We start from the raw sequence: 27,038 nt of genomic DNA, 5'->3' as shown, positions 1-27,038 counted from the left end.
TTAATTTGTTTTATCTTTCATGAATCTGTTATTCTTTTATATTTAATGTATTAAAATATAGCGTGAATTATATTTTACATTGTTGTAAATGTTGCCTAATAGGACATAGGGACATTAAAATTATTGTTTTAGCTCTATAGGGAACAAAAACTTGTTTTTATTGTAGCAAATTTTATTAATTTTTTAGAATAGATTTTTAAGGCTAAAATTTTAGGAACAAAAGACAATAGTGCGATACAATACAACATGAAATTTATAGAGTAGATATAAGAATACAAAAAATGTTTTTTATTGAATATTACCTTTTAGGGGTATGAAGTATAATTATTTTTTTATTGAGGCAAATAATATGCATAAATATATTATAAAATACATTTAACAAAATTTCGAAAAGAAAAAGATAGATGATTAGGCGATTACATTACACATTAGTAGAATACAAAAACTGTTAGTGTGTGTTCTGCAATATTTACACACAAATAATTAACAAGAAATCCGTAAGAAATGGCTTGGCATTCTTATTATGTTCACATATTTTTAAAGTTATGCTTCTTTTGGTGCATTAGGGAAAGATGATGAGAATAAATTGTCACGATGCGCGCGCACACCGTCACAACAAACCGACACTCTGAAATTAGCTAGCCAATGAAGTATTAACTTTTTGCGTGCGTACATAAGTACACACACTTTTCACTATCCATAATTATGAGGACTTTTCAAATATGTTCATCCTATTATTGATGGTAATTTAGACCAAATTTTGTCTATTGTTCATTTGAATTGGCATATCACATAACTTATAGGTATAGACTCTAAAAACTTGTGCAGAAAATTGTTGCCAATATATGTGTTTTTCAAACAGCTTAATAAATATTTAATATATGTTAATATACCTGTTATCATATAATGTTTTATGTAGATGCTATAATATAAATTGGGAATGCTGATTTTTGCAAATTAGCAAATAATTACAAAAAATTGAGACTGTCGTAAGCTTAAGCACCCATAACCCTTGGCTTTTGGTGTTGATCTTAATCGTATGATATAAAGAATACAGTGCTATTAATGCTACAGTTATTATATGCAACACAGTATAGAAATATACTATATAAAACTACTTTGAAAAACGCAAAATGTTTAATTAAAAATATGAAATAGCACTTAATGTATTATAAATGAGTTCCAATATTTTACTAACTTAATATATTACTACAAATATATTTTTATATTGTTTTAATTGTTAAGTTCTAATAGACCAAGAAGATTCTTCCAATACTACTAAGGATTTGTCTGTGATAATTTTAATGTTGCATAATTTACAAAATATGTTTTTAATATTGACATTTTAATTAGTATCAAATTTTTATTGTCAACTTGATTTTAGGATCGAAATAAAAATATAATCTATACATACACTTGTTTTATTTTAAACAAAAACAATACAATTTATTAATCATTAACCTCGTTTGGTTTTATAAATTATTACTGAATATATCATCAAGACGAGAAGTACCAAATGAAAAACCCAGAAAATTGAATTATAGTACCTCAATACGATTTCGGTGTTTGTGATGACGAAGCAAGGTGTGAGATAAAGTAGGCAAAAGAGGCGCATAATTGAAAATCCTATGTCCCATGGAAGCTTAAGCTAAAATGAAATAAAAGTAAATAATAACAGTCATATTATATATTAATTATCATTGAACCAAAGTAACAACTTAATAATTGTGTTTGCTCGCAAACGAAAAAAAACCGACTTCAATTACATCGACGAGTAATACAACGTAGATCGACGAAAAAATAGTCAAGTAACTACGCGTTATCAAGGATTACTCAAAAAGTAGTTATCAGATCTCAATAAAATTTGTATGTGACTACATGCCACACATCAGCTTTCGATTAAATTAAAAATTATCAAAATCGGTACACCCAGTAAAAAGTTATTGCGGATTTTCAAGAGTTTCCCTCGATTTCTCTGGGATCCCATCATCAGATCCTGGTTTCCTTATCATGGTACCAAACTAGAATTATCCCCTTTCTAACAAAAAAAGAATTATCAAAATCGGTACATCCAGTAGAAAGTTATGCGGTATAATACAACGTAGGTCGACGAAAAAAGCGTCAAGTAAAAACGCATTATTAGATACAACTCGAAAAGTTGTTGTTAGATCTCAAATAAATTTAAATGGGACCAATTGGCACACATCACCTTTCGATTAAAACAAAATTTATCGAAATCGGTTTACCTAGTCAAAAGTTCTGATGTAACATACATAAAAAAAAAATACAGTCGAATTGAGAACCTCCTCCTTTTTTGGAAGTCGGTTAAAAACTTTTGAATAGAATAAAAAAAGTAAAAGCATAGTTTCAAATATCTATTAAGAGATGAAAAACTGGAATGTCGTTCTACTTACAGCTCCGGATGTGTCATATAGAACACTGTACTCTGCTTCGAGATGAACATAAACCCACAAAGTAGTACCAACTATAAAATGAGGCAAAGTCGGACCTGACCATACAGTCCAAGCCAAAAGAGAAAAAGCACTCCTACAACAGTCAATTAAACTATTCATGGTAAGAAAATCAAAGACATTAAATATGCAAAAAAAATATAATATGTTACCTAACTTCTTTATTTGATTTTATAAAAGCTTTCTGTACATACGCCCAGAACCAATATCGTGTGGGCATGTCCCAACTTCGCATTGTATCCTTCATCTTAGGTCCAATCAGTAATCCTTCGTTATTGAAACATTTAAGCATTGAGAAATTGTATTCCTCATTCAATGCTATGTCAGTGGAAGTAGTCCTGATATTATAAGAGCAAAAATTGAAACAAACAAAAAAGCAAAATAAATTCCATTTGTATTATACTGTACGCCTGAAAACACTACACATCCGTCGCTACCCGCTTAACTTATGGGTACCTGCAGAAATTACTACAAAAATCTATCACATAATCATGACCGGGAAGTTAAAATTTAAGGATCTATCCATTAAATCTAAGATTTGATAACAAATAATAGAGAAGAGTGTTAAGAAAAAGAAGTTGATTTTGGAAAAATGGATGGGTATGTACGTATGTATAAAAATTGTGTTCTTACGCTAATGTAACAAAACTAAAGTGAGCTGATGGTCCGAATCCTGGTATTGGTTGACATTTAGCCGGATAAACTCCAAAACCAGCCTCGGTAAAGACACTCGTGCACATCATCATGACTGCTTGGTAGTGGAGAACGTACATAATCAACTGTGGTACATTGTACAAGTAGCGAAAGTCTGCTCCATAAGTATTGTAGAATACGTCTTCTTCATATAACTAAAAATTTAACATTCTTACTATTTTTGACCCCAAGTTACTAGAGTTAGAGTGAGTGGGCTCCATGTCTGCTCATAGTAAATTTTTGTTTAGAACAAAAAAAAATTAATTGATGTTGGTAAGTGATTTTTTTTACGAAGCGTTTCTCCCTTTCGTGATCGTTGAGTGTGGGCAGTTTATTATAAAAATGTTAAGAAAATATTTTTTTGTACGACTAAGTCTAAGTATCGCAATCGCCTATCAACCCCCATGATTTCTGGCCACCTTACTCACCCTGGTAAGACAACATTTGAGAGCAGTTTAATTTAGCTGTGATCTTTTGTAACCCAGTCAGCATCCAACTCAGAAAGATTTCAGTATGAAGTCTTTTAAAATACCTCTATAGAAGTTCTAACACGACGTCTTAAGTAGCTCATTTTTTGAGCTCAGAATTCAGAGTTCTTAATGAACTCATAAATGGGAAGTAAATGTTTTGACGTCTAAACGAATAAAATATCATTTGTTGACCGCTTTTTTATTTACTCAGTTAAAAGAGCTCTTTATGTGATGTCTGCAATTTCAGAAAAATGAGCTCTTTGAGAGCTCTTTTTGATGAGATCTACCTATCTAACGTAACGTAAAACGTCATTCAGTCGTAGGATCTGAAGTTCAAATCATAAATTTGAGCTCATACGGACTATCCTAAAACGTTATTTTGCTATCTGAAAAGGTAGATATTTCTCCAAACTGGCTGCACCAGATTGTGGGCACTATTTATTCTGCTGTGCCCTACCTCAAATCAAATTAAATTAAAACATCTGTCATAATTAAAACAATAATAATTATACGTTCATCTGTTTTAAATATAGGTACCTCAGGAGAATACTTTGAATGTAATATTAAATACACGAGCCCACATAAAATAGCCTTTTTCAATTTTTGTTCAGTTATTATCCTGCAATCACCCAAAATTCCGAAAGGCACATTGAAATGATCATAAAAAATTTTCCATCTATAATAAGGACCTGCAAAAGAACACAAATATTCAAAAAATAACAATATTCTATAACATGTTTTTCTCTGTAAAAAGCAGCTTTTTATTTTTCACATATCAATCGCGCTAGTGTAGTGATGCGTGTAGTCGCCGTAGTAGAATTTGTACAAATATTTTTTTTCGGTATGGATGTCTGTCCTTGTGGGTTTCCTCACCATGCCTCGGAGAGCACGTTAAACCGTCGGTTCCGGTTGTCATCATAAATACTTAATAGTGATCATTACTACTAATAAGGAACATATCCGCCAACCCGTAGAGGAGCAGCGTATTGGATTAACCTGTCTGAATCGTGATCGTGATCGTGTAATTTTCACTTACCTCTGTGAAGCCCAACATAATGATAGGAATACGCAATAATATCAGCAGCAGTTGGCTCAGGTGGAACATTGTCAATATCTCCAATATTCATTTTCGACACGCTAATCCCTTTTGCATCAGTTTTTATTTGGACTGCATTCATTTCAAAAGATAAGCCGACTAGTTTCAATGCCAACGTTTGATGCAACCATATTACATAAATGTTCGTGACGTTTATATGAAGATATATTAAGTACATCCATGTAAATGCCAAACTAATTTGGTGTAAATACCTAGAATATGAATAATTTTAACTTATATATTTTATAGCCAGAAGATGTAGTAAGTAGTATGCAGTAAGGAATATTGATAAGGTAGATAAAATGCTATATAATGATAAATGATCAACAGCCTATAACATATATTTCCCCATAAACTCATCTAAGCAGAACGGCGATCGTTTCTTAACCGACTTCAAAAAAGTAGGAGGTTATCAATTCGACTGTATTTTTTATGTGTTTCTTCCTAACTTTGTACCTACTAGGTGGACCAATTTCGATTATTCTTTTTTCAATTGAAAGGTGTCATGGTGGTTGTTATAAAATTTCATTTAAATTTAATCGAGATCTGATTATTATTTTTTATCATCTATATATCTGTAATAGTGCGTATTTACTTGACTATTTTTTAATCGACTTCAAAAAAGAAGTTCTCAATTCGACCGAATATTTTTTTATGTGTATGTATTCGCGGATAACTTCGTCGTTTGTGAATTGTTTCTGATGATTCAATTCCAACGATGGTACCATGATTAGGAAACCAGGATCTGATGATGGCATCCCAGAGAAGTCGAGGGGAACCTTCGAAAATCGTAGTGGCGACTATTGCCTTTGTTAATTTTATTAGTCTATGTTGTAACTTGTATTTACTTATCGAAGAAATTGAAGTCAGTTTTTTCTTTTGCTAGCAAACATTATTATAACAATAAACATATTAACAATTATTCGTCAACCTACGGTGTATTTATACCTCATAACTTTTTACTAGGTGGACCGATTTTGATTATTATTTTTTTAATCGGAGGCTACTGCTTATCATGTGGCTTTTTTAAATTTGCGAAAGTTCTTTTTGAGTTATCTAAAATAATTGGTGTTTAATTAACTATTTGTTCGTCTACCTACGTTTTAACACTGGTCGATGTAATTATTGAAGTTGTTTTTTTTTTATTTACGAGCAGTCACAGTTATTATAGTTGTCTAAATTTCAAATGCTAATCCATTGTAAAAAAAAAAAACTTGTACTATTATACATTTTTTATAATCTAAATTGTGTTTTAGAGCATTTTAAGAACGGTATATCTAAGATTCTGGCTATGACCTGATATTATGTTAATTATGATTCACCAACCCGCATTGGAGCAACGTGGTGGATTAAGCTCTGATCCTTCTCCTACATGGCGAAAGAGTCCTATGCGCAGCCGTGGGACATAACAGGCTGAAGCCTGGATCCTAAAAGCATACCTACTCAAGCGAAACTGATCAAAAATATAAAATATTAACTTACCGTCGATCACAGCATTTGATGATAACGATATTTCCCCAAACCATTAGAGCAGAATGGTACATATAGTGACCACAAATTAAGCAAACTAATAATAACCCTAAACCAGTACCATAATTTCTTTTCATGTCCATATCAGTTATTTTCTTATAGTAACTACCAAGTGACGTGCACACTAGTAAAGATAAGTAGTAGATAATGTCCGGCATTATTAAATTTTGATTTGGAAATCACAGATCGATAAATGTTATTTGAATTTTGTCTTCCATAACTGTAACTCTGATCTAAATATATATATTAATTTAATGCAATGTACGTTGAATGGTGTTAAGCATTATTGACGAAAATTTGAAGTATGTCTTTAAGATAACGTATAAAATTGCGGAGCAAAAAGTTTTAATATTTCTCTTTGATATATTTTTGTTGTCTAATTTTCTACGGAAGTCACAGTTTGATGTATAGTCTATTCACGCTGAGAAATTAGTGAGTCATTCTCGTCACTCAGCTTATATTCTTTGTCTAAGGTTTATATTGACCAGCTGAAGCTCTTCAGACTACGTTCTAATTTACTACGGTTTTATCTGTCAGGAGGCGTGACTAGAAGCTCTAAGATATAAACCCAGCATTCTTATTGACTTTGATCTAATTAGTCAGAGGGCGTGACAAAGATGAGTGACACGATAACTATTTACTTAATCCAAATAGACTACAGTCATCTAGCAAATCACTCTTTCATATTTATTTTATTTGTAAAATTTAATTACTATTATGGTTTTAAATAAGAACAGGAACCTCGACCAATAAAAGACATTATGATTAAATAAACAATTTACTACACATAATGTAGGTTCACAATAAAAATATTTTCTAAAAGAGGTATGTACGAAAACACATTGTCTGATACAGATCTAGCTGTGTGTTGTTCTATAATCATCTACATCACCAAATAAAATTTAAATATCGACACATGCTGTGCAAACTAGTGCAAAGCAAATAAAAATATTAGAAATATCTTAAATGCGTTTTACATTATTTAATACTAATTTGGCAAAACGGAATGTTGAGAATACAAAAATCCATAGTCTATGATTTATTTATGCTTTGACTGATTAATATTGACGTTTCTTTGTTTTAAAACTGTCCAAGATGTGGTAAACTTAAGAGACGTGACGAAAATAAATAAAATTTAGTCACAGACGAACACTAAAGCCTCCTACGTGTGAATATGTTTTAAAACAATATTTATCACATTAAACAGAATGATTTCATTACGCAACCTAAACCTATAATACTGTTTAAGCTGTAAATATCTATTACATTTTCAAAATTAATTTATTCAATCATCAAGTTGTGTAAATTCAATTGACTAGCATCTAATCCATACACTATCTAGTATAAGAGCCGAGTTATAAAATAAAATATATAAAGTCTAATAAAATATAAAATCTTATTTTAAAGAATAAATAATATTATTTATAGATACATTAACTGTATCAGTATGTATCTTATCTAAATTGTACGAACCATAATTAAATATGATCACACTGTTGTTCTATCAAATAAAACTTGAACATCTTAATTACCAGGCTTTTATATCAAACAATCATAATTATATTTCAACTGAACATGATATAATATTTTATTATATTATATTGAAGATGTTAACTGTTATTTAATAACTGTATAATTATTTTTAATTTAATGTTTAATAGATTTGACAACATGAACACAAACATGACTGCAAATGATTAATATAATTATATACATAGCATAATATTAGTTAAACTTATTAAGCATAATTTAATTAAAAAACAATATATGTTGTACATTTAAATTATTCCACCTTAAACCTTTTATTATATCTCTAGCGAAAATTATAATAACATTTAAAACTAGCTTCAAATGCATATATGTTTTTGAACTATCTAGGAGGTTCAGTGTATATAGTTTTAAAAGGATGCAAAATAAATCTGAATTGATAAAAACACCAAGTTCCACATCTAATGAGTTGCTAATAGACAGGCAGAAAAAATATCTATCGGCATAACAATAAGTTTCTACTATACTAGCTAATAGGATTTTTACGTTTTCCTTACATTACACATTTAATAGTATATTATGTACAGTTAAAGTTTTATTGCATCGTTTTATACTACAGTGTTACACATAATAACTATTAATTCAAATTAACATCACACCCTGTCACCTCTGTACGTAACATACAGAGGTGTCCGCATACTTGCATCCGATAATAATTAACATCCAAGAAATACTATTTAATTTATCGCCTTATATATTAAAGAGTCATTAGTGTTATATGTTAGCCACCAGTTTAGGGTAGCTCTGGAAAATAATAAATAGTTAATTTAATTGGGATAAATTCTTTAGACATCTAAAACCATTACATTTTAATCCCGATTTATGCACTGAAAATTGTGATATGGTAGGAGACACAAACAATTAAATCTGTATCAGACATAAAATTTCATTTAAATAAATTACATTGTTATAAAACATACAAATGTCACTGTAAAAGCCACTTCAACATCACGTGAAGAACATAATTAAGATAAAATTCTTAAACATGGAATATCATTAAAATTCTCTATAATTATTTCCTTCACAACTATTGTTATTACCACACCTAAGGTAATTAGAAAATTATTGCCTCTATATTTCATATGAAAGGAGATTTTTTTAGACATATTTATATATATATATATATATATATATATATATCTTTTCTATTCGAATAAATAACAAACTTATTGCATATGCAACAATAGATATGAAACAAATATAAATTTAAGTACCTTGTATTAAATAACTGCGAAATTGTTTTAACAATACAACATGCAATATAAACTTAATCAAATTGCACAAGAGAGCCAGCAGAGATAACGTAAATATAAGTTATATTTTATACATATTGTGCAATAGACAGAATGTAACTGAAGTGCTAGATTCTCTAATTACAATATAAATTGATTAATTTGAAGCATCTATCGATATACACATTCAAATTGAAATGTCAAGACACTCTAATTTTTATTATTAACCATTGTCAATTAGTCAAATTGTATTTTTAGTATTATCATCTATTGCACAAACACAGACATATAAGTAATTTCTATATCTACTAGATTTATATGTTATTAATTATTTTTACATAGTTAAATACAACATCCAGAATGTTACATTAATAATTACAAAATTTAATCCGTGCAAACAATTACAAAATTTATCTCTGATAAAGTCACTGTAAAGGAATATTATTTATACATTTTATTGAACGCCCCTATCTCAGTAATTCGTACACAATAAAAAATGCGAATAGCATTTATTTAGTAATAATTGGCAGTCCTAATAGTCACTATAGTCCTTACTAACGAGCGACGGCGTCGAGCAAGGCGCTATCGCCACTCAGCGGCCATCGGTAAACCGTTTATGAATGCGCATATGCCCGATTCCATACGCCCGATCGCCTAGTAGCATCATATCATAAAACTATTAAATCAGAATACCTGAACGGTTAATCTTCCAACGATTATTATCGAACTACACTAACGATCACACCACTCTGGAGTCCGCGACACGTCGACGCGTCACTTAACCGCGAAACACTACACTACGACGCACACGCATCGGCGACGCGTACGTTCCGGCGCGTTCGCTCACTGGTCACACGATATACTACACTATCGATCATTTTTAATATCCTATCTATCGGCGATTTTCGATACGAGCGATTTTGACATATATCAAAAATGTATCAGTAAGCGAAACGTTGAGTAGATAGGTTATTGCAAACGGGCTGGGAGCCATGTTCCGGCCAGCTCACTTGATGAGCTGCGCGGCGCTCTTGGAGCGGCGGAACATCTTCGCGCCGCGGGCGGGCGCGGGCGGCTCGTGCTAGTTGCCGCCGTTGGGCGCGCGCGCCAGCGCCGGCGACGCGGCGGGCGGCGGCCGCGCCAGCGCCAGCGACTCCTTCGCGCCGTCCGTGCCGTAGATCTTCCCCGCCTTTTTAGCCATCGACGCCAGTAACTCCTGGGAGCATTTGTGGGCCGATCGCAGCGATATCGCCCACTCTTTTAGTCCGATTTCATCCTGAAATAAATATAGAAAACTTGCATGAATCTTATCATCTTTGATAAGATTATATAAAATTTCAAAACACGAAACCAAACCTAAAGAAATATTACTCGAGCCCTATTTTTAGGACGATTGTTCATAATTATATTGTGTGAACTTGATGTGTACTAACGTTTTTAGACTAATACGAAAAGTACCCGCTTACATTTGAATTTTAAAATGAAACCAGAACTTTAGGTCAAAGCAGCCAGTTTGTCTAAACACCAATTTCATATAACGGCAAGGACTTAACAGATAGGACACATCAAATAAGACTGTCAATTATAGATGCCAGAAGATTATAAGTAATTATTAAGGTATTTATTATGAACTTACAGTGTTTGTGAGAATAATTTTATTATCACTCCTAGTCCTCAAAACGATACACTGCTCGCCTTTAACGGAAATCAAGTCAGAGGAAACTTCCTCGACTGTGTCGAGAAGGATCATCTCAGGTTTGGTGCTATTTTCGAGATGAAGTTCCAGGCGATTCGGGTAAAGTTTCGCGTAACGAGTTTGCCAAGCGCTAGCAAACGGACCACCGAGCTTCTTAATATAGCCATGCAGAATACAATCAGATTCTGAAATAAACAAAAATAATTGTAACATAGGTTTTACATTATATTGAACTTATTAAAAAATATATAAAAAAAAAAATAGATTGTCAGGATGAATTTAAACTGAATGTATCCAAAACTTTTTCAGTTTTCAGTTGTCTGGGTGTGACATTTTACAACTAAAACTATTACCTACTTTTATGGTCTGATTGACCGGTTGCGGAAAATTTTATCCTGCACATAATAGTCCGGTCAATTTAGACATTCGAAGTTACCTAAATTCCCACCAAGCTGAAAATCGGTAAGATTGTTTAAAATATCATTAAAAACAAAATTTGAAAGTTCCCCATCTTTCCTCTGTAAGGAAAATTTTTTATTCAAGGTCAAAGGTAAAAAAATGAGTTTTTCGCGATTTTCAGCAAAACAGTAAGTTTTATCATAAAAATATTTCAAACAAAAATTGTAGATTATAAAATTATCTACAAAAAATTAATTAATACCTTTTTTTCTACGAGCCACCGTTTTTGAGATATAACGATTCAAAAAGTTGTAAAAGTTGTAATCGTCATAATATGTACACGTTTCCTCGCCACCTATGAGGTAGTGTACTTAGCGCGTTTTTTTGTGGTTTCCCCAGTAGGCCTATTCCACGGGTCAGCTTTGATCCTGTTTAATTTAAAACTATTGAAAAATAATGGATATTAGCAGAGATTGAAAAGATAAAAGCAATTTAAGTTAAAAAAAGTTGTGAAATTTAATCGTCCGAGTCGTAACTTTGAAAATCTTCTTCTTGTTCTTCTTCTTGATCTTCTTGTTCTTGTTCGTCTTGTTCTTGTTTTTCTTGTTCTTGTTCTTCTTCATCTTCATCCTGAGTGCATGTAAACTGCGTTAATAGGGATGTATCGCATGTTGCCTCGTTGCACAACGTTTCGTTTTGCACAACCGGCCTTGACAATGTGTACATGCCGGAGAACAGAACAGTCCGACTTTTTTGCAACCACATTTAGCACTGCATCCCTTTTTGCAGTTGCAAAAAATCGAGTTCAGCAGTTTTTCCGGCGCAGGTGGAAGTAAAGTGTGCACTGGTTCTAATAAATTGTTAACCAACTTCCAACCCCAGTCTGTAGGGTCTAGCTGATAACCAAGCCACACTTGAACCTGGTAATATACCCTAAAAAGATGTTGATGAGCAGCAACTGAGGTTGTTTGAACAGGGGACAGATGTTTTCTCAAGGTTTCAATGGATATATAAATATAAATTAAGGGACTGGGCTTCATTTTTACCTGATATTCTTATAGTTATAACTTACTCAAAAACTTATACTTATAACCGATAGAAAAATATTTTAACATATATTACAACTATAGAGATGTATATATACGTGGCGTACTCATGCATATTATGACGATTACAACTTTTACAACTTTTTGAATCATTATATCTCAAAAACGGTGGCTCGTAGAAAAAAAAGTCTTAATTAATTTTTTGTAGATAATTTTATGATCTACAATTTTTGTTTGAAATATTTTTATGATAAAACTTACCGTTTTGCTGAAAATCGCGAAAAACTAATTTTTTTTTACCTTTGACCTTGAATAAAAAAATTTTGCTTACAGGGGAAAGATGGGGAACTTTTAAATTTTGTTTTTAATGATATTTCAAACAATCTTACCGATTTTCAGCTTGGTGGGAATTTAGGTAACTTTACTCTTATTTTTTGGTCTAATTTGACCGGACTATAAGTTATGACTTTAACAGCAGTATGTAGATTAGGCCATTAGAACCTTTTTCTCCTCAATTATTTATGTTATAAATATGGATTTCTATGGAAGAGGAATAATATATCACAAACTTTCATACATTGTATACCTCTATCTCTCAAATAGCTATAACAGTTACCAGTGTAAGACTTTAATATATTTCAAAATCACTTCAGCAGTTTAAGAGTTCATTGAAATAAACAAAGACATTTTTTAAATTTATACTAATATTAGGCGATGAACAGGCTAACCCTTTTCATCTGCATCAAACTTCTGCTTCTGCTTAGCCTTCTTTTTCAGCTCCATTTTGTCAGCCTCCTGGTTAATAGTCTCGAATACGGTCTCGGCCACCTCCGCCTGCCAGCGCTCCGAGATCACAAGAGGAAAGTCTTTGTACTGCGCTTGATCTGCTTCAGTCAACTGTCGATGAAACACATAAGATATTTAATTGATCTTTACCTTTTGGAATATCTGTAATCAGTAAAACGTTAAGTAAATAACATGAATATGTCAGTGAGACATTTGGGTTTGTATAATATTATAGTAACAGTCACACAGAGATTAATAGAGGTAATTTCATAACTAGATTCGATAACTTATTACCGTGTGATTTTTTAAAGATTCGAGATTTTGATAAAGATCAGTTTAGTACTTGATACTCATTCTAAATATTTCACATATATGGCGAAGCAGGATATATCCTACTCAATATCTGGTGCCGCCCGTCTGGGGACCTCAAGCTTAAATGGGATCACAGCTAAAAAACACTGCTTTCAAGAAGTGTTGTGTGCCCGTGGTGCGTGCTGGCGATACCTCTGGAGTCGCAAGCGTCTATAGACAACGGTAAGGGTAGGGTTGTTGACGATAGTAACATGTTCTGTTCACAAAATAACCTAAATAAGTAGGAACACGATACGTACTAATAACTGAGTAATAACTGAGGTAGGGCACAGCAGGAATTTCCTGCTCAAAATATGGAGCAGCCCGACTGAGTTAGTACCTCGACCTTACAGAAGATCACAGCAAAATAATACTGTTTTCAAGCAGTATTGCGTTCCTGTTGGTGAGTAAGGTGACCAAAGCTCCTGGGGGGGGGGGGGATTGGGGATTGGGTCGGCAGCGCGCTTGCGATGCTTGTGGTGTTGTAGGCGTCTATAAGCTACGGTAATCGCTTACCATCAGGTGAGCCGTACGCTTGTTTGCCGACCTAGTGACATAAAAAAAAAAAAAAAAAAAAAAACGTACCTTGATTCCCTTGGTGTCCTCCTCGTCGAAGCTGCCGATGTCGAAGGCGTCGGCCGCGTTGACCTCGCCGCGCGGCGGGATGAGCGGCGGCGTGTACTTCTGGTGGTACACCTGCTGCCAGTCGATGCCCGCGAAGAACACGTGCTCCTTCACCTCGTCCGCACTGCCGATATTTTTTTATTATAACTAGGTCAGCAAACAAGCGTACGGCTCGCCTGATGGTAAGCGATTACCGTAGCTTTTAGACGTCTACAATACCAGAAGCATCGCAAACGCGTTGCCGATTCCCTTCAAGGGAATCTGGTCACCTTACTCACCAAAGGGAACCCAACACTGCTTGAAAACAGTATTATTTAGCTGTGGTTTTGTGTAAGGTCATTATAGGAGCAGGATATTTTCTGCTGTGCCCTACATCAGTTAATTACGTTATATAAAACGTCTTAAACGCCTCACGCTCTCAGGCCCATCACTACCAACACCACACTAGAATTTACTTGTGTCGAGGGTCTGTACACACATATACACACAGACCATGTCATATAGAAATGGTCGCATTGCGTTTGACGACGCGTCAGCGCTCAGCGCTGGCTGTTGCACTGGCGGTAGCGGGTTCGATCCCCGCTTACGACAGATTTTGTAAATATTAACTTTATGTTAACTACATCTATAATATAAAAATGAGTCGCTGAATGTGTTGCTAAGCGCAAAACTCGAGAACGGTTGGACCGATTTCGCTAATTCTTTTTTTAAAATATTCCTTGAAGTACGAGGATGGTTCTTACGGAGAGAAAAATTCTAAAAAAAAAATTTTAATTTCCTGAAAAAGTCTAAAAACAACACTTTTCTATACTCCCATACAAAAGATTTGTGATAATACTTAAAAGTCACTGTTAGGAGATACGAAGTTCGCCGGGTCAGCTAGTAGTATATAAAACAAAGTCGCTTCCCGCTGTCTGTATGCTTAGATCTTTAAAACTATGCTACGGGTTGCGTTGCGGTTTTCTTTAATAAATAGAGTGATTACAGAGGAAGGTTTATATGTATAATACATCCATAATATATTAGAGGAACACTGGTAGTTTTAGAAGTTTCTAATGTGATCTCGTAAATAAGAACATTTTTTGCGCTTACATTGCAAATATTTATTTTATATTTAGTATTATCATTGCACCCGTGCGAAGCCGGGGTGGGTCGCTAGTAAATAGTATATATGACGGCGTCGTCAATATTTGGTAACAATGGGTGCAACGGACGTGAGCTCATCAAAGAACTCAGACCCATCTTCAGTGCGCAGAAGTGCATACGTTTTACAAACTTCGAAATAAAGCAACTTCATTTTGTTATTTAGCAATGTCGGCTGCTGGTTTTGTATCTAGTACATTATGTATAAATATTATACACATTCCTTGCGTTTGTGTAGAAATTTTATATTATCCGATAAGATTTTCTGCCGAAAGAAATGAGTTTTCCTCATTTTCAAAACACTTTTCAATGATGCTCTGCTGCTATAGTTTAATGACATAATTATAACCATAGTCCTTCTCGATCAATGGGCTATCCAAAGCTCAAAATATTTTTTATTTCAGACTAGTAGTTACCGACATTAGCACGTTCAACCAAATAAACACTTCAGCTATTAATATTAGCAGAGATTAAATTTCATGTTTACGCGATGACACCCGCGTCAACGCGTATGACTAAGTGCTACCCACGTAAGTGGTACCTTCATCTATTTAAGCCTTTTTCCAGATAACTTGTTCCATTGAAACAAAGAAAAAATTACAAATTATACCAGTAGGTCTCGAGATTATGATACATGTAGTAAAAATATGAGGATAACATTTATGCAATAATATTTGCAAAATAATTGTTTCTTCACCTGGAACACACCCAGATATATATCTATAATATATATAAAAGCGAAAGGTCACTCACTCATCACGAAATCTCCGAAACTATAACACCTACAAACTTGAAATTTGGCAGGTAGGTTCCTTATAAGACGTAGGCATCCGCTAAGAACGGATTTTACGAAACTCGACCCCTAAGGGGGTAAAACGGGGGTTGGAAGTTTGTATGAAAGTCCTATGTTTTTGAAGTAAGAGACTTGAAATTTAAAATGTAAGCTCTATAGATGGTGAAAAGGTGTTCAAATAATGTATCTTTAGAAATTAACTCCCTTTTGGGGTTAAAACGGGGCATGGTAGGCTGACTCACTCATCGCGAAATCTCCGAAACTATAATAGCTACAAACTTGAAATTTGGCAGGAAGGCTCCTTATAGAGCGTAGACATCCGCTAAGAACGGGTTTTACGAAATTCGACCCCTAAGGGGGTAAAAAGGGGGTTGGAAGTTTGTATGAAAGTCCTATATTTTTGAAGTAAGAGACTTGAAATTTAAAATGTATGCTCTATAGATGATAAGAAGGTGTCCAAATAGTGTTTCTTTAGAAATCAACTCCCTTTTAGGGTTAAAACGGGGGATGGTAGGTTGACTCACTCATCACGAAATCTCCAAAACTGTAACACCTACAAACTTGAAATTTGGCAGGTAGGCTCCTTATAGGGCGTAAACATCCGCTAAGAACGGATTTTACGAAACTCGACCCCTAAGGGGGTAAAACGGGGGTTGGAAGTTTGTATGAAAGTACTATGTTTTTGAAGTAAGAGACTTGAAATTTAAAATGTATGCTCTATAGATGGTGAGGAGATGTCCAAATAATACATCGTAATCTATATATATTAAAAAGAAAGTTTACTAACTCACTCATCACGAGAACTCAAAAACCGCTGGATGGTCTATCCATCCAGGTTGGACAAAGATAAAATTTGGCGGGGAGGTAGATTATAGTTAGCAGACGTTCGTTAAAAACGGATTTTACGATATTCCACCGCTAAGGGGGTTTTATTGGGGTTGATAATTTGTATGAAACATATACAGCTTAAAAATAAAACTAAAAATGTGGTGTATAGAGAGGTTTTATAAAAATAACTATTAAATTATACTTAATTGTGCCTTTTAAAAAGTTATTTAGTTTATGTCACAGTCACTCACTCAATCACACACTCAGTCACACACTCAGTACTCAAATTAAAAAATAATTTGCGTTAAACATCTTAATAGTAATGCATATCTTCATAACCACGCGGAAGTAGTCGCGGGCAACAGTTAGTGTATTATAAAACAAAGTCCCTAAAAGTGTATGTAATCGATTCGCTCAAAATCTACAGAACGGATTTTCATGCGGTTTCACCATTGGAGAGGGGGCTCCAGCATTAGCAAGAGGAAGGTTTACAGAACGGCTAAGCCGATTCTGATGAGAGTTTCACTGGAAGTTTGCCGGGAATACTTTGCGACACACTAATTTCAACGCGGGCGAAGCCGCGGGCACTGCTAGTATCTATATATAATTCTTTTGTGTAACTTTTGCACAATTTTTAGTACATACATGTATTTTATTGTCATATAAAAGATAAAAACGATTGTCGAGTTATACCCTTTTTACGACTTTCAAGTAACCTAAATTTTTTTAAATAATAATATATGTATTTATAATGATGAAGTTACGTAGACATGAGTAGTCATAGCTATAGTCATTTTAATAACAACTTGTGTAATATCTCACCCTCTTCCCTTACAGCCAAGACGTTTGTTGATATCTCTTTGTAACAATCCTTCCAGCAAACTCTTCAAACTTGGACTAAACGATTCTGGCAGTTCAACATTCTAAAATAAATTGGAAATTTTAATAAAATAATATTAAATTGTATATATTGATAACAAAACGTTTACCTAGTTAATTTGAGAACAGTTCAAACACTATGATGACTTATGACTAAAGGTTTCCGGATATCCCAAATGAAGTTTATAATGAAGAAAATTATAATAAAAAAGAAAATTTAATCACTTCACTTCAGCATATCGTAGTCACTGCTGGACGTGGCCTGAAAAATGGCGTGAACTTGTGGCGAAAATTAATACATAAGAAAATTTAATACGTCCGTAAAATTGTAAAGCTTAAGATAAACTGAATTTAATACTCTACGATAGACTAAGTAAGTAGCAAGTATAACATTATATTAATCTACTTAGTTAATGAAAAATAACTAAAGTATCATAAACATTACCGATTTCATACATCGGTTTTTGTCAAGTTTTCTAGTATTTTAGTAGAAAGTTTTTACAGAATACAAAATAAATTGCACAGAAAATTTTAAGATTTCTTAAATCAAAAGACTACTTAACCGACTTCAAAAAAGGGGAGTTTCTCAATTCGATTGTATTTAAAATATGTGTCCTCATAACTTTTCACTGGATGTACCGACTTTAATTATTGTTTTTTAAATCGTAGTCTTGTTTAAATTTGAACGAGATCTGTCGACTACTATTTGAGTCATCCTTAATAATGAGTATTAAATTGACTATTTCTTCGATTACCTACGTTGTATTAAGTAAGTCGATGTAAAATTGAAGTCGGTTTTTCGTTTGCGAGCAGAAGCAATTGATTAGTTCGCAAAGCGGGACTAAGTCTATCGTGTTAGCTAATGTAATAAAAATATTTAAACAAAGTTTTAGTACATTATCAGTTACCATAGTTAGGGTCATTCGGTCAATTTCGTGCTTGTCCTTGGTTTTGTGCTGGCGGAAGGGCGAGTGACCCTTCAGTAATTTGTAGAGCATACAGCCGAAACTGAACCAGTCGGCTGAGGAGTCGTAGCCGGTGCCCTTGGAGAGGACCTCGGGGGCCATATAGCCGTGAGTGCCACTGAAAATTATATTAAACTTGTTATCCTAACAATGTTTAGAATTCCTAATGTGTGGGTAGCACAAAAATAAAACCGTACATATCAATGTTAGGCTAACATATACGATTCAGCTTGTAACATCCCAATGCTTGGCATAGGCCTCTTTCTCCATGTAGAAGGAGCAGAGCTTAATCCTCCACACTGCTCCACTGCGGGTTGGCGGATACATTCCCTACTATGAGTACGATCGCTATCATACATGAGTTACTATTGGAATTAACGTAGATCAGCAGGTGTTAAATTAAAATTAATTGATCAACATCACTCATAATCAAATGAGTCATCAATGCGTTGCTGACAAAGATGTGTTGTAAAGTAAGGAGTAATAATTTTCTCTCATTACGTGGTACCTCGTTCGAACTTGTTTTATGTGAGCTAACTAGTTCGTTTATAATAATCATATTTTTAGTTTATTACTATTCAATTACTAGTTGATTTTATACCACTTAGAAGCATATATCTACATATAATTTCATGAAATATCTAAAACCTTTTCCCAAATATTACCAACATCATTATATCAAAACCTTCGGGGTATAAGCGAATAAAACTACTAAATAAACTACTTTTATGTCAAATAGTACGACATTTTTATGTCAAATAGACTGTTACATAATTACCATTATCTAGTCCATATGTAACGACCTAAAGCGTAAAGATTTAACTCTACTTCATACTACAGTTTTATACACTCGACGCCTTCAAGCCCAATCATTCATATTATGGACATTTTTATTAGAACTTATATCCAAATGTATAATAAATAAAATTGATAGGTACGTTTGTTACGTCGAAACATTATCTACTTATTTATTGTTAGAACATTCCGCACACGCCGGAGTATAGCTTCTTTTTTTATATTTACATTCAGCACTAACTAGACAAATAAGTTATAATTTTTCAATTAATAGCAAACGTTTAGTTTCGAATTTCTCACTGGCTTAAGAAAAATATAAAGTCAATATTTTAATGACCTTGTTTATTATGATGACGTAAATCGCTGTGACGTAAATTAATGTATAATATTTAAATATTATTCAAACAAACTATGTACATTGTATGTTTATATAAACCTAAATACTGATAGAGTATGTATGACTGCTGTCCTTGCATTGCACTCAAGGTTTTATATGTATAAAATATTTACATGATACTTAAAACAAAAAAGTTTTTTAACATTACTTTTTTTAGCAGAAAATTTTAAGCAGCTTGATCAATTTTGATGAAACTTTCACTGGCAGATAGTTTATAGAGAGTAACTTAAATAATTACTAGGTTTGAAATAGAATAAAGGTTTTATATACCACGTACACGAAGACGCGGCTTGCTTTATTTATAGGTGGTAAACAACCGTACAGCAGCCGACCTGAGTGCCTAGTGCGAGTTTTATTCACAGAAACATGACAGAAACGCGTTTATACGTGAAGATTTTTTTGCATGGAAATTTAAACAGTGCAGCCTAGACGATAAAGAATAGTATACGATACAATCGATACAGAGTCATCTAGCGGCAAACGCGAGAACTAGGTTGAAATCCCGAATTTCCCATACAAAATGAAGTTAAACCGACCTACCGCTAAACCTCCCCAGGAGCTTTGGCCACCTCACTCACCACAGGAACACAACACTGCATGAGAGTAGTATTACTTAGTTGGAAATTTTGTAATGTCGATGAACTTTCCCAGTCGGACTGCTCCAGATTTTGAGCTAGATATTACCTGATGTGCCTAGTGTATAAATTGTTATATGTAAAAAAAAAAATAACAACATGAATACTTACACGCTGGCGTGCGGTTTCTTCTTCGAGAAGTCGCAGGCGAGCCCGAGGTCGGATATTCGAACGTGACCGTGTTCATCGAGCAATATATTAGCTGGCTTCAAATCTCTGTACACTATGTGGCGCTTGTGCATGTGCTCCAAACCTGGAACACATATTTCGTTATTTATACATATTTGTATTCATACATACATACAGTAATTGTACTTTATCATTTTCACCTTCAGACTTTGCTGAATTTTAATACATACTTATAACTACATGACAAACACCAGCATTCGAATACAAAAAGAATCACCAAAATCGGTACAACCAAAAAATTTATGAAGTAACAAACATTAAAACAGTTTTTTTCCTAGTATATTTGATAGTCAATTCTTTTTTATTTATAACGTTATCATTATATAAAATTAAGATTGCACTTTGATTTGAAGATTATTTACCAAATGATTCGATAAAATTGTACATCAACATGAAATTTTTGAAATTGAACAGATTTTAAGCTAGACGTCGTTATTTAAATACAGGAAACCTGGCGTTAATCAATAATTTTTTTATGCCGTGACTGTTATCCGGATTATGTCACTAGTATGAGAAAGGCACGAGGAATACAATGAGAAACATATGTAATAAAAGATACACTCATTTATAGTACACAACAAGTTACAACTATTTTTTGGGTTCCACAGAGTGCCTAGGGGACCCGAATACAAAGACGTATAAGATGTCAGAAGTATAAGATGTCAGAAGAGTGAAAGGAGAGGATGATGTGCCGATTTCTTTTTAATTTTACAGAATTCTATAGCCGTCATAATCACTACATATTAAAAAATACTAGGTTTACTACCACGTCTGCCTGTCTGGTCACGGTAATCTCAAAAACCAATGAACGTATTTTAATGCGATTGTCATTGACAGAATGATCCATAAGAAAGACTTAGGTGTATTCATTTATTTAAGAATTTTTATAAATTATTTGGAAAGTGACTATAACGATAGTTTGTTCGTTTTTAGATTATTATATTATAATAAATATACTAGTAAATAATTGTAAAACTTTAAATTTATTCTTTAGTACGGAACATTTTTAGAGCAATTCGAGCTTGTAAGATTTTTTTTTATGCTTAAGCTTATTGACAGTTATATTTATGTACTAATAATATAATAATGGTGCCTCAATTATTATTATTAAACAAAGGTGTTATTTTCCCACACCTTCGTCGAACAATATAAATTATTTTTTAATGGCTCATAAACCAATTACGCAATACATTTGTAAAGCTTTATTTTCTGCTGATAATAGTTTTTATTACAATGTTTATAATTGTATAATATGTATTAACTAATTTAAATTACGTTGTTATCTATAACAAAGGATAACGTATACTAAAGCTTCAAATAAAATACGTAAATTTTATTAAAATTCCTCTGTAATAGAATAGTGAGCAACAATACGAGGGCAAGGTTAAATAATAGCGGCATAAATTAATATTAAATATGTCAAGTACAATTGACCGTAGTTTTCATAGAGCGATGACATTATAGCATCGCCCCTATGTGGCAGCGAATACAGATAAAAAGTTACATCGAATGTATACTGCACAAGCAGGATGCCTTTTCATTACAGTCAATTAAAACTCGGCGGAGTTCGATCAGTGGGACCTAACTGCAATTGTAATAACTCGAATACACTACACTTGACCACCTCGTTAAACCTAATGGCTGTGCACATCTATTGGCCACTCCGATCGAGGATCGTCGTTTTGAAATAAAATTTCCTGCAATATTTTCTATTTCCTCGTTATACTCAAATTGCGAAGTAATTTAAATTTCTTTATTGTATAGTTTTATAAAAAGTAAAAATACAAAGGACAAAATCAAATCGAAAATCTCTCGACGTAGTTTAAAACTTGCAGTATAGCGAATACTGCAAAAAGTGAATAAAAGTTGTTAGCTATTTTCTCAAGCGAAATGCTACAAATACGAAATGAAAAAGAACGAAGTCACCTTAAAGTTTTTACGAGATACTATACTATAGATAGATAATATTAGGAATAATCTATTACCCAAAATGACTTCGGCTGCATAAAATTTCATTTCCGCTTCGTTGAAGACACCATGTTGGGAGAGATGGTAATGTAGATCCCCGCCGTTCATGAGGTCTAGTATGAAACATAGTTTGTCGGGCGTATGGAACGCGTACGTCATGCACACGATGAACGGACAATCAACCTGGAACAGAGACGCATATTTACTGTAGGAAATGAACGATACGTCATATCGACGCTACTTGGTTTTCACGGTGAATCATTTTCGTTCTTTAGATTTTTTTATTGTAACAAATTCCTTACATTATATAAGCGACAAAATAGTTATAGAAATGAATCCAAATGTTTTAATAATGGTAAATCAATTGGAAAAATATGCTGTATATAATAAAATAAATTCAAAAAGAATTTAGATTGTTTTTACTTTGATATAAAATTTTCGAGAAATGTAAATAAACGGAACAGTTTGACTCATTGGCTGGTCGAAAGACAAAATAGTATAAAACTAATAAACTGGTGGAGCGTAATGTCGACGTATACAAGCGGATTTAATTAAATAAATATTAAATATTATACGAATATTCTTATGATCGTTTCGTAAATAATATTTTATATACTTAAAAGTTATTTAATAAAAATGTCGAGATGACTGAACAGAAGTGCATTCTCTGACCCATTGAAATTACATTATAAAAAAGTTAATAAGAAATAAAAGAGAAATTTGAATTTTGATTGAGGATTGGTTGATGTGGCACATTTGGAATGCACAAAAAATAAGCTTACGGTAAAGGTGCAAAAATCATTCTTCTAAGAACTTAAAGAAATCAATAGACTTCCGCATGTGGTCACCTACGGTTACATAGCTACATTTTCCTTTTGTTTAATCGGAAGCCACGTGACAGGTATGTACGAGTGAGTCGAGTAGTTTATTCATAACGAATTACGTGGTAATAAAAAAAAATATCGAATGTGGCCACTTCACGAACATGTGGTAATCGAATTATATTTTTGTGACCACTTCAAAAATTATCTTTGCCGCGCCGCGTGATTATATTGATTGATGAGTCTCGATAATCGCATAAGTGTAAATGAATATCGATTCTTTTACAATATTTTTAAAACAACCAATAAAAACTACAGTAGAAAAATATTTCAAGGACTAATTTTTACAATGAGGTTTTATAAAGTCTGCACATTTTTCAAAGTTCAACGCTATTCGAATGGCAGATATCTACGACGTAGACTAATGAAAAGTTTGCGGTTATAATCTAATACATATGAATTGTTTTCGATGTATTCAAGAAGTTAATGTAATTGAAGAACAAGTAAATCTTCGAGACGAGGCGTGTCACTCCGTGATGGCCGTGATCTTGTTAGTTCTGTGTTGTGCGACACAAGCAGACGAGGCGGCGCCCGGCTAGCAGACGAATGCTCATAAAAGATAAGCTTACGATTAGTCGTTCTGACAAATGGACAGTAAGGCATTAAAACTACTCCACATCGAGTTAATGATACATCTATTTGTGTGAACGCCTGTTACGTAACACAACATGTAAGCAGGATTTGATTTGATAGATTAAATGCTTACGAACGTAGTTACCCGTTAAACGTTGTTAATACGTTAAAGGAAGTACTGTATCGGTTTATAATGCAGTAAAAATGATTAATTGATGATCGGCACTCAGTGACTCAAGTGGCGGTTCCGAATATGAAACCGACGCAGGAGTCAGGAGTCACGTATAACGCAAATAAATGCTATGCGATTTCCGCTTATGTCTAGTATATCACAACGTGATATTTTATGGGCTATAAGATATATCAATAAACGATTTCGTATGGTAACATCAAGTTCGACTTAAGCATGTTTTAACAAAAACAAACTCATCTAAAACAAAATATTATAACCACGACAATTCGATATGATATAATTATGCGATACTCTTTTAAGCTAAAAGGTACACAACGTGTAGTTATAGATACGTGAAGACTTGAATGAACTACAATATAAGCTATGTATTCGAAATCTAAAAGGATTAGACTGACAATATACGGGTCAACTGGGTTAGCAACTTTTATTCAAAGCCGGATTTATCTAATGTAACAAAATAGCGTAATCAATTATCGCTTAAAGATTCCAAATGGGGTCAGAGTGCAAGTTAAAATTTATATATACATAAAAAACAATCATTTACGTACCATATACATCAGTCGTACAATATAAAAAAAAAAAAAAAAACTTAGACAAAAGTAGATATCGTCTCAAGAAAAAGTCATATGTATGACAATAATTGTGTTTGCTCGTAGACGAAAAAAAAAAACGATTTTAATTACATCGACAAGTAATACAACGTGGGTAGACGAAAAAGAAATTAACAAACGCACTAGTCGTTACTACGATTTTCAAAGGTTTCGATCATCAGATCATGGTTTCCTTATCATGGTACCACACTTGGGATATCTCCTTTTACACAAAAAAAAAGAATTAACAAAATCAGTTCATAAACTTTTTTTAATATATACGTTCAGCCTGTAATATCCCACTACTGGGCATAGTCCTCTTTCCCCATGTAGGAGAAGGATCAGAGCTTAATCCACCACGCTGCTCCAATGCGGGTTGGCGGATATTCCCTACTATGAGTAACGATCGCTATCAGGTGTACATGATAACAACCGGGACCGACGGCTTAACTCTCCGAGGCACGGTGGGGAGACCCACAAGGACTGCATAAACACCCAGACCACGGCAAACACCTGTATGGCCAATACAAATGTTTGTCATGTGCGGGGATCGAACCCGCATCCGCCAGCGCAACGAGTACAATCCATGGCTGTAACCGTTGCGCCAACCCGGCGACGCGCGTTAATTATTTTTTAATATATATATATGTGTGTGTGTATGTGTGTGTGTGTACGATCGAATTGAGAAACATCCTCCTTTTTTGAAGTTGGTTAAAACATTATGGAAAAGCATGACCATCTTTACTGAGTTTACCAGTCGTGTAAGAGTCTTGCATTGTAACTTAAGCTAACACGTAAATGTAACAAGTTAAGACTAAGTCGAGACTGTTCCCGTCCTATAAACTTTGGATACCGACGAACTTATCCGACTAGGGAAAGGCTTTTAGGTCATGAGGACGGGCTTGAGTTTCGTTATATTAACGTCTTTTGTATTTAAGGCTACGTTTTCTGTGAAAATCTCAGCATAACGAATCCATATAATTGTGTTTGCCGGCAAACGAAAAAAAACCGACTTCAATTATAACGACAAGTAATACAACGTAGGTAGACGAAAAATTAGTCAAGTAAATACGCATTACCAAAGATTACTCCAAAAGTTGTAATCAGATCTCGATGAAATTTACATGTGACTACATGATAAGCATCGGCTTTCGATTAAATTAAAAATTATCAAAATTGGTACACCCAGTAAAAACTTATGCGGATTTTTGAGTTTCCCTCGATTTTTCTGGGATCCCATCATCAGATCCTGGTTTCCTTATCCATGATACCACACCAGGGATATCTCCTTTCCAACAAAAAAAAAGAATTATCAATTCGAATATACAGGGTGACTGGTGAATTACTATCAATATTTACAGAGGATACTCGGTACATGATTCTCATTCGAATTATGTAAAAAAAATAGGTACTTAATTTTTGACAAAATTCCCACACATTTCAATTTAAATAAATGAAATGTAGACACATTAATTTTCAGCCATAATGGCGGCGCGTGCGGCCTTGGCCTTGTACTGTGCCGCTTGCCGCCGCCCGCCGCAACCCCCGCCAATTCTAATTCCCCCCTAAATTCGATTAGTAGGTCACTAGGTCAGTTGGGCGAGCGCCGTCATAAGGTTTGTACGCCGGAGTGCGTCCACCTTCCCGCGCGCGCGCCTAGTGATCGATCTTACACGTATACCTAATATGTCTCGTATGAATGTGACCTGTCATAAGTAATTAGGTATGGCTTATCAATACACAAATGCAGAGTACTTAAAAGTGACCCGTTCGTGTTATATCGTGTAAAAGACAATAAGTATGGTTGGTTCATTTATTACGTAAGACGATTTAGGGGGAGAGGGGGTCGATTATGTCTTTAGTCTCGATAGTTCTTAGGTAAAATTACAAAAATGCGCAAAGTGAAAATACCTTGAAAAATCGCGGGCAACCGCGCGAGTGCCGACTAGTTGTCACTTGCTTTCGTAAACAACATTCGTTATTTCGTTGATAAATTTTAATATTGTAGTTGAATATGTAGTTTTTTATTTTTTATTTTTGTTAAGCCTCTGGACTGAAAATCTTATGTCGGTAAAGATCATAATTAAAACCAAAGTTTATTACTACCAAACAAATAAAAATTATTAGTACCTACCTAAAGTACAAATAAAAATAAACATTGAAACAAACCAAACGTGTATTCATTTTTTCGTTTAGATTCTTACGTAATAAATTAATATTTATCAGATTATCAAGGGGAAGGGGTCGGCCTAATCTTATTTTGGTAT

The 27,038-nt window shown here is 33.7% G+C and overlaps 2 protein-coding genes across 2 annotated transcripts in view; both read right to left on the bottom strand.

The window, feature by feature from the left end:
• Nucleotides 1-1,411: 1,411 nt before the first annotated feature.
• Nucleotides 1,412-6,421, bottom strand: LOC123656604 (lysophospholipid acyltransferase 7-like; the record flags this gene model as incomplete). The annotated part of the gene is made up of 7 exons (XM_045592273.1): nucleotides 1,412-1,648; nucleotides 2,415-2,547; nucleotides 2,624-2,809; nucleotides 3,105-3,319; nucleotides 4,172-4,323; nucleotides 4,671-4,942; nucleotides 6,213-6,421. Coding segments are annotated over 7 exons (1,359 nt in total), but the record flags the coding sequence as incomplete, so codon positions are not given.
• Nucleotides 6,422-10,121: 3,700 nt separating this feature from the next.
• The window catches only part of LOC123656122 (G protein-coupled receptor kinase 1), a 54,700-nt gene continuing 37,783 nt past the window's right edge, over nucleotides 10,122-27,038 (bottom strand). The window contains exons 9-16 of the mRNA XM_045591832.1: nucleotides 22,552-22,717; nucleotides 20,489-20,630; nucleotides 18,494-18,668; nucleotides 17,529-17,629; nucleotides 13,904-14,066; nucleotides 12,910-13,078; nucleotides 10,677-10,921; nucleotides 10,122-10,316 (exon numbers count right to left, since the gene is read on the bottom strand). Coding sequence (XP_045447788.1) covers nucleotides 10,122-10,316; nucleotides 10,677-10,921; nucleotides 12,910-13,078; nucleotides 13,904-14,066; nucleotides 17,529-17,629; nucleotides 18,494-18,668; nucleotides 20,489-20,630; nucleotides 22,552-22,717 — 1,356 coding nt within the window. The remainder of the gene's footprint in view (nucleotides 10,317-10,676; nucleotides 10,922-12,909; nucleotides 13,079-13,903; nucleotides 14,067-17,528; nucleotides 17,630-18,493; nucleotides 18,669-20,488; nucleotides 20,631-22,551; nucleotides 22,718-27,038) is intronic.

This window comes from Melitaea cinxia, chromosome 9, assembly GCF_905220565.1.
Source record: "Melitaea cinxia chromosome 9, ilMelCinx1.1, whole genome shotgun sequence".
NCBI classification, from domain to species: domain Eukaryota; kingdom Metazoa; phylum Arthropoda; class Insecta; order Lepidoptera; family Nymphalidae; genus Melitaea; species Melitaea cinxia.
This window is presented reverse-complemented; position numbering and strand designations above follow the sequence as displayed.